Source organism: Haliaeetus leucocephalus, unplaced genomic scaffold (genome assembly GCF_000737465.1).
Source record: "Haliaeetus leucocephalus isolate CR32 unplaced genomic scaffold, Haliaeetus_leucocephalus-4.0 Scaffold339, whole genome shotgun sequence".
Taxonomy (NCBI): Eukaryota; Metazoa; Chordata; class Aves; order Accipitriformes; family Accipitridae; genus Haliaeetus; species Haliaeetus leucocephalus.
This window is the reverse complement of record NW_010972775.1, coordinates 2,408,593-2,417,931: the sequence shown is the minus strand read 5'-3', so window position 1 is coordinate 2,417,931 and position 9,339 is coordinate 2,408,593. Positions and strand designations below refer to the sequence as shown.

General features: G+C 44.4%; 1 protein-coding gene across 1 annotated transcript in view; it reads right to left on the bottom strand.

Annotated features, from left to right (window-relative positions):
- Positions 1 to 9,339, bottom strand: part of COMMD4 (COMM domain containing 4) — a 27,977-nt gene that overhangs the window by 3,034 nt on the left and 15,604 nt on the right. The window contains exon 11 of the mRNA XM_010572248.1: positions 5,184 to 5,219. Within this exon, the coding sequence (XP_010570550.1) occupies positions 5,184 to 5,219 (36 nt within the window). The remainder of the gene's footprint in view (positions 1 to 5,183; positions 5,220 to 9,339) is intronic.

Below are 9,339 nucleotides of genomic sequence, written 5' to 3'. Positions count from 1 at the left end.
GCCCCCCCGGGCCGCGCCCCGCCCCTCCCCGCTCCCCCAACTCCCAGCCGGTCTTTTCAATCCGGCCCCGCCCCGCCCGGCTCCGCTCCACCAATCCGAGCCCGCCGCTTCAATCCCTGTTGGGGCTCCGCAGCGAGCCCGCTCCCGGTCACTGTTCGATCTCCAGAGCCGGGAACCGCCGCAGCTCGCAGCGACCCCGCACCGCCGGGAGCTCTCCGAGGGGGCGCACGGGGACCGGGCTCCCTCCGCCTCCGGCCGGGCCGCGCCTCCCGGAGCGGCGGCGGCGGGATCGGGGCCTGCGGGGAACGGGGGCATCGGGGCCGGGGAGCCGGGGCCGGATGGAAAAGACGGGCTGGGATTGGGTGTAACGGAGCCGGGCGGGGCGGGGCCGGATTGAAAGGACGGGCTGGGATTGGACAGGGCGGAGTAAGGCTCTAAATTGAGTTAGAGAGGAGATAAGAGAGTGGGAACCGGCGCGGGAATTCTGTCCTGAAATTGGTTGGCATCTTCTGGATACTCGGGAACTTCAGGAGATAGGCTCGGTTGTCTCTTTGTGCCCCCCGGGGGTATCGTTTTACATCGCCTGATAGAATCTGACCTTACCTTAGATGCTATTTTGGTGTTGTGCGAGAGGTCTGCGAATGTGCGAGCGAGCGAGACGTGTTATTAACACGAAGCGAGTGCGGAATTTCAAGCTGCAGTTCCACCATCCTGCGAGGGATGTGGTCAGCAACGGACGAAGCGAATGGTGTGAAAGGCCCGAGAAACACAGACACGCCTGAGACGTACAGTAGTACGAAGCGAGCGTGGAGCAATAATCTGCGGTTCCATTTCTCGGCGACGAGAGTGGCCAGAGCCGAGCGAAGCGTGTGACAATAATAATGGGAAATAAGCTGGGGAAGGAACAAATAAAACGCAGCCCTCCTAGGATGTATTTTAGCACACTGGAAAGACATTGGGGGTCCCCCCAATGGGGAGGGACCGTGGATAAAAAGACCCTCATTAAATACTGCACACAACGGTGGCCGCTGTATAAATTAGAGGATGGAGAGAAATGGCCACTGAATGGGACCCTAAATTATAATACCCTTTTACAACTCACCTTATTTTTAAGAAGAGAGGGCAAATGGGATGAAGTGGTCTGTGCAGATATGTTTTTTGTTCTCCGCGACCACCCTGAGGTGCAAAAGGAGTGCGCTATTAACTTAGCTCCCCATGACCCTTTCATGTTAACCCTGGGAAAGGATAACTGTAAAGTGGGAGTGGGTAGAATGAAGAAGGGTTGTTCGTCTTGTTCAATAGGATCAAGGTGCCTAAAGTATAAAGAGGACGAGGACAGAATGGAGGATTCTGTAACCCCTATAGGTGTGTGGGGAAGGGGACAACAAGAGCAAGAACAGGCATAGGGTCGCCACTTCCATTAGAAGAACCCAAAGCGGCCCCTTTGAGCCCTCCCCATTCACTCGAGATTGAAAGAGGGAGAAAGAAAGAACCCGATACTGAAAAATGAAGGCATAGCTTCAGACACCCTTCTAGTTCACCTCCTAAAACCAGAGCACGAGACCTTAAGTCTAGGACTGCAACATTACGAGACATTATGAGTAATTCAGCCACCTTTGAGAGAGGCTGCAGGACCAGCGGGTCCCATAAAACTCAAGGTACCCCTCTCTGTGGGATATTTAGATGCCTGGAAATTAGTAGCTAAAGGATATCAGGGTGATCTGGCAGGGGTAGCAAAACAATTTAAGGCATTTGTAAAAGCATCAGATGTAGATTGGGAGGATGTGGATTTGCTCTTGGACGCACTAGAAGATACAGAAAAAGGATTAGTCCTTAAAACTGCTAGAGATTACGGAAGAAACTAAATAAGGGATGAGGAGGATATAAACGACTACTTCCCACAGTCGAAACCTCGGTGGGATTATAATGATATAGACCATTACCAACTTTTGCGACAATATCGGGAATGGGTGGCATTCGGGTTGGAAAATGGGATACCGAAAACAGTAAACTGGGGTTCTTTATTTGCTATTAAACAAAACCCTATGGAAACCCCTTCTTAGTTCCTCGATCGACTTTGGGAAACAATGCAGAAATATACCACCTTGGATCTGTCTGGAGACCAAGGGAAGATGCAGCTAGTTTCCCTGTTCCTGGGGCAATCCCCAGATGATATCCGAAGAAAGCTCCAGAGACTGAAGGCTGAGGAACAGCATGATATAGAGAAGTTATTGGAAGAAGCTTGGCGCGTATTTTGAAATTGGAATGGGATTGAAAAATGGAAGCTAGGGAAACTCATTTCTACTGCTACTATAGTGGCCCTTAGAGAAGAAAGAGGGGGTGCGAAACCCTTTCCACCTCGAAAGAACTCACAGAATCCACGCTTCCAAACCAGGTTGGGCATTAACCAACGTGCAATATGCAAAAAGGAGGGACACTGGAAATGAGATTGCCCACAGAAAAGGAGAAATGGAAGGGCAATGGTTGCAGAACTATTAGAAGGTTAGGGGAAACCAGAGGATCAGTCCCCACGGGATCCTCTGCTTATGACGAAGCTGGGGAATGGGTCACATGGCATTGAATTTTTGGTGGGTACTGGAGCAACCTTTTCTGTGTTAAATATACAATTAGAAGAAATAGACACAGGACGATCTATAAATGTGGTCGGGGCAACAGGTCAACGACAGGAGGTGTCATTCATGAAGCCACTGTCCTTTAAATTGGGTAAATCCGTAGGGATGCATCAATTTCTGTACATGCCCCAAGCACCCAAATCTCTCATTGGGAGGGATTTATTAGAAAAACTACAAGTGGAAATTAAATTCACCCCTGAGGGAATACAGTTAAAAGTAAATGAGAAAGAACTAATTGAAATTTTGAGTTTAGCTTTACTTACAGATAAAGAATCAGAAGAGATCCCAGACGAAATTCTGAACCAGGTATATCCTAGAGTCTGGGCAGGTGGAACCCCCGGGACAGCAAAGACAGCGCAACTGGTAACAGTCAAATTAAAACCTGGAGTGCGGCCCGTACGAATTAAACAATACCCTCTCAAATTAGAGGATCGCAAGGGAATGAAAACATTGAAATTCGTGTTATTGATAGAGTGTGAATCAGAATATAACACTCCAATATTACCAATGCAAAAGCCCAACAAGACCTTAGAGCCATCAATAAAATAGTGGAAGATCTCCACCCTGTGGTGGCCAACCCATATACTCTATTAACCAGACAAAGAAGAATATGTGTGGTTTACTGTTTTAGGTTTGAAAGACGCCTTCTACTGCCTACCCTTAGACCCTGACAGCCAGAAACTGTTTGCCTTCAAGTGGGAGGATCCTGAAACAGGCAGAAAAATCACAATTAACCTGGACAGTGCTCCCACAAGGATTCAAGAACAGCCCTACCGTTTTGGGGAACCAATTGGCCAAAGATCTTGAAGGATGGACGGCTCCCCCAGGAGAATGGATTCTTCTACAGTATGTAGATGACCTGATGATAGCAACGACCACCAAGGACTCTTGTTTATCTTATCTTGGACAGTAAGCCTTTTAAACTTCTTGGGACTAAGTGGGTATAAGGTATTAAAACAAAAGGCGCAGATTTTGCAACAAGAAGTAACATATCTCCGGTATGAGATATCAGGGAGACAACACAAACTAGCGGCAGAAAGGAAAAAAGCCATCTATGGTACCCCCCTGCCACACTGCTAAGGAACTGAGAACTTTCCTGGGAATGACGGGCTGGTGTCGGCTGTGGATGGTTAATTATGGCATCTTAGTCAAACCCCTCTATCAGATGATAAAGGACAATCCAAAAACTCTGATGTGGACCAAGGAAGGTAAGCGGGCTTTTCAGACCTTGAAGGAAGAACTACTAAGGGCCCCAGCTCTGGGCCTGCCCGATGTCTCCAAGCTGTTCTTGCTTTTCTCACATGAGAGGCAGGGGATGGCTTTGGGAGTGCTGGCACAAAATGTCGGCCCCTATAGAAGAGCTGTGGCTTACTTCTCAAAACAGCTGGATGAAGTAAGTAATGGATGGCCAAGCTGTTTAAGCGCAGTATCGGCCATGGTTATCAACATTCAAGAAGCTCACAAATTTACCTTGGGTCAGAAAATGACTGTGTTCGTATCTACTTCATACAGTAGCCGCTGTACTGGAAAGGGAGCCAGTGGTTATCTCCCTCAAGGTTCCTCAAATACCAGGCCATCCTAGTAGAGCAGGATGATGTGGAGATCCTCAACACTAACCTAATCAATCCTGGAGCATTTCTGTCATCAGACCAGGAGGATTCAGAAACCCTCCACCATGACTGTCTGGAAGTGATTGAAAGCACATACTCCAGGAGGCCTGACTTGAAAGAAGAACCCCTCCCCGATGCCGAATCCTGGTATACAGATGGTAGCAGTTTTGTGAAGAATGGAGAACGTATGTCTGGATATGCAATAACCACTCTTGACTCTGTCATAGAATCAAAGCCATTACCTCCTGGGACTTCAGCTCAAAAAGCAGAAATTATCGCACTCATCAGAGCATTGCGGAAAGCTTGAGGAAAACAAATCAACATATGGACAGATTCTAAATGTGCCTTCGAGGTGGTGCATGCTCATGGGGCAATATGGAAAGAAAGAGGATTATTAACCTCCCAAGGCAAGCATATTAAATATTCTAAGGAGATCTTAGAGCTATTAGAGGCCATCAGACTACCCCAAGAGGTAGCCATAATGCACTGCAAAGGACACCAGAAAGGAGAAACAGAACAAGAAAGGGGAAACAGATTGGCTGATCAGGAGGCAAAAAGGGTGGCAGAACAAGGACAAGGTACGGTAACCATACAACCCCTCATTCCTGAAGGTTAGATCGAATTTAATTCTAGAGACTCATATTCTAAGAAAGACCAGGAACTGATTCAAGATTTGCATGCCACCTTAAGGGGTGAAAATTATGTAACCCCTCAAGGACAGATAGTAATACCTGAGAAGGCTTTACGACAGCTGGTAGTAAAGGAACATGAGAAAACACATTGGGGAGGAGATGCCCTATGCACATATCTCTGGAAAGGGATAATAGGTAGAAACCTCTATACTGTGGTCAAAGAAGTTACTCAAAGGTGCGCTGTCTGCCTCCAAAATAATCCTCAGACAACTCATAAAGTAGAATTCGGGGCGATAGATAGAGGAAACTATCCTGGACAACAGAGGCAAATCAATTTTTCCGAACTCCCAAGGAAAGGCGGGTATCGGTACCTCTTGATCCTAACAGATACCTTCTCTGGATGGCCTGAAGCCTTCCCAATGAGGACCAATAAAGCCAGAGAAGTGATCAAAGTATTGCTTAATAAAATAACACCTACATTTGGGGTACCTGCTGGCATGTCCTCAGATAGAGGTTCCCATTTTGTAGCCAATGTGGTGCAAGGAGTGAGTAAGATGCTACAGATTAACTGGCACTTCACACTCCTTATAGGCTGCAAGCCAGTGGGCAAGTAGAAAAAATGAATCATTTACTTAAACAAAAAATCATTAAAATTGGACAGGAGGCCAATTTACAATAGCCTCAAGCATTACCTTTGGCTTTATTGAGAATCAGGGTAAAACCTAAAATTAAAGAGAAACTGAGTCCCTTTGAAATGTTGTATGGAAGACCCTGTGGGCTCACATGTGGGGGGAAGATATAAACCAACTGGGAGAGCATTATGATCAGAACTATATGATTGCATTATCTACACAACTGTCTCAGATTAATAGGTATGTAATAAGCACTCAGTCAAGGGGATTAGATGGCCCCTTACATGATATACAACCTGGAGACTATGTGTACATAAAAACAATTGTGGAAGACCCCTTCCAAAAGAAATGGAAAGGACCCTACCAAGTATTACTGGTTACATATACTGCTGTAAAGCTAAAAGGTGTAACTGCTTGGTTACACTATTCCAGAACTAAGAAGGCTCCAAAGCGTCAGGAGAATCCTTCACTTGAGCAGAAATGGACCTCCAAATGTACTGGACCAGCAAAGCTGCGATTTCGGAAATCATTAGCTTGATCTTCTACGTCACAGCTGGACAGACAGACAACTGCATCACCCATCAAGATCTAAATGATGTCCCTGACCCTGAAGACTGGACTAGGAATGGGTACTTGGGTAACGTAGGTCTGGATATCACAGATGAAATAAGTAAGGTATACACAGTTTTAAAAATTGATAGCCAAATTAGGAGAGACTGGGGAGATTCAGGATGAATCCAATCTTTTGTAATACAAGAAAACAGTTCGGTTAGTATGGCATGTAAGTTTAAAGTGAAGCAAAAGTACCAAATTGCTGTAATGATGGTTGGCATTTATGTATACAATTTGGAAGAGCCACAACAGTGTGTATACTCGGCAGTGTGTGTGTTTTATCAAGGTTACTGTCAGGCAGAGGTTCAACTTAATGCTAGTTCAATTATTTGGTGCATAGGAATTATACATGATGGAAGGAGATTGACAAAATCATACTGACAAGCGACTCTAATTTCAAATAGACGTGACCACCACATATATAATATGGAATCAAGCACTCTCCTCAATCCTCCCCCCCCCCTCTGATAGTTAAACATTCAAGAGAAGAGGAGGATGAGATCCCTTGTCACAGAGGGGAATGTGTGAATGCTCCTGATGGACGGTGTACACCTGGAAACCAACCTGACGACATATCAATAAGGAGCTCAGATAGATGGGAAGAACTAACTTGGTTAGACTTAACTAACACTACTTCAAATTTCACGGGCCTTACGGATTGTTATGCAGAAGGGATAAATCAAACTGAGATAGAAATTACCTGTAAGAACAATTTGTCCTATTTGCTTGTAAATGATGGAAGGAGTATCATGGTGATTGTAAAATGTACAAGGCTGAATTGTAAATATAGCAAACAACTTAACCGCTCATTACAAGTCATATGCATAAGGAATAACACTGTATTTGATTATTGGGTAGTAGTACAAATGTTATCTACCACCCCAAAACCAACCACTACAGTAACTGCACCCAGTCCAACCACCATCCCTCTGTTTGAACCAGCTAACTGCGCTATAAAATACCACAACCTCTCATTCGCAGGTCCTTATGAGGTGAGAGAATCCAATGAGCAGAAATTATTTCTGGATCCCACATATTCTTTAAAGAAGGTACAGGTGAAAGTGCAAGCTGATATATATCTCAGATAAAATCAGAATGCTTACCTTTCGTCTCACAAAGTCTTAAAGGATGGAAAGCATGGTTACATTCCATAGCTCACCACTCAAGGAAACGGAGAGATTTAACAGGATGGTTTGGGCCTGGGTTAGGAGTTTTAAACTCCACTGGTCAAGAGGTACTGATTAATAAATTAAGTACAGTTACCTCTGATTTGGGAAAGCTTGAGGTACCATTAAGGTCATCCCTAATTACTCTAGCTGAATCTCAGCAATTAACTGCTGACCTCATCTCCTTACTATCCAACCATACTAACAAGGATTTCCAAGCAGTAGCAACTTCCGTGGAAGGACCACAAGGAAATGTCTGTATTGCCATTCAATGTGTACAGACCCAGCTTTGGATACAATCTGTGGTTTCTGATATAATCAGGGAAGGGATGTCAGGAAACTTACCACATGAAATTAGAGAAATTATCGCCAAGAATGATACTACCACCTCATTGGAATTAAAACGTCAGGCTTGGTGGCAACTAGTTAATTTCACCTATGATGAGACGAAGGAACAAACTGAAGCCTGTGTATTCACAATTCAAAAGGCAGAGGTGTGGGATATTTTCCCTATTTTAGCATTAGGGGCAATCCATCAAGATGTAGTAGTCAGACCAATAGGACACAATGTTTGGGCAAAATATAGCAATAATACAGGGAAACAGCAGAGTATTAGTACTGAAGCCTGCATCCCTGAGGAACAACTAGGATATCTTTATGAAAATGCGGTAATTGAAAATGAAGATCTGTGCTTAGAGACAGAGGACAGTACATGTACTTTTGGGATGCTTCCCTCGGGACATGCTTAATCACAGGTATATTATGTAGGGAAAAGATGTGCCTGTATAAGGACTAGTTGTGCTAATGTTAGTATTGATACTTGTGAAGAAGAAACAAATGGAACTAACTTTTGTGTTTGTAATTTTACCAAAATACGAGGTTGTGATTTTAACTATGCTGTTCCTATAACCACCTCTCAGTTGATCTCTGACAGTTAGATGCTGTACAAGGATGTACCTAAACTACAGATCGGAATGGACATTAATGTCCTTAAGAAAATGCTTTCCCACCCAGACATTGAACCACTGTTAAAGAAGGTGAAAGAAACTTCTAATCGAACATTATGGCAAGTCCAGCACGATACTCTGGAAATAAAGAACATCATCACAACCATCGAAAAAACTGGGGAATACCACTGGTGGGACATTTTTCTAAGCACATCATTAAAATCTCTGACTGCTGCACAGTTTTTCAGCTTCCTAGTGCATCCCGTGCTAATGCTGATCCTTGTAGCCCTACTGTTGACTATTCTCAACCTTTGGATGTGGTGGAAAATACGGACTGTTGCTCAACAAGTACATGTATTATGGACTGCAAACGAGGTTTTGCAAAAGAATTTGCAGCAGCTTAAAGAAAAGGGGGGGGATTGAATTAAGGGATGGCGTTGAGTATGGCTTGAAGGTTTGCTTGACATAACTAGGCCAGTCTTCGCATAAGTGTGAGTGTTAAAGAATTCTCAGTCATGGGTTTCTCTAGCTTTGCTTTATTAACAACTCAGAGTTGGGCCACCACTGCAGTGAATGGCAACCTTCCAAAAATTTCTGTCTTACATACCTTTTTACCACCCGTTATCCCAGTCCAAAGTCTTTGTAATGTTCCTGTGGATCTCGGTTCCCATGTCGTTACTATTCGTCATTGTCTTATCTCATCAATTCTTCTTTTGTTCTGTCCGGTCATCATCCTGTGGGTTTCAAAGTCCATCTTGGGTCAGTCATCTTCTCATCCCCTTTACTTTGAAGTCTCGTACCTACACAATCCTGAAAAAACCTCTCTGGTTGTTCCATTAACTATTTCCCATTTATCTTTGCAAGTTCTACATATTTTAATCACTGCCTAGCTACGCACCTGTATCTTGCTGATTTTTCATCTTTTGTTTGATCTGTCTACTGATTAGCTTGACTGGGTTTTAGTCCAGTACTGGATTGGGGCTATACAGGGGGGCAGGCTGCAAACGCTGTTCATGGCCTGTTGAGCAGCTCTGTTGGCGTTAATAACCTTAACCCATTCTATATTAATATCTAACAGTCTTATCCTAAATTTTCTGAAATCTTCTA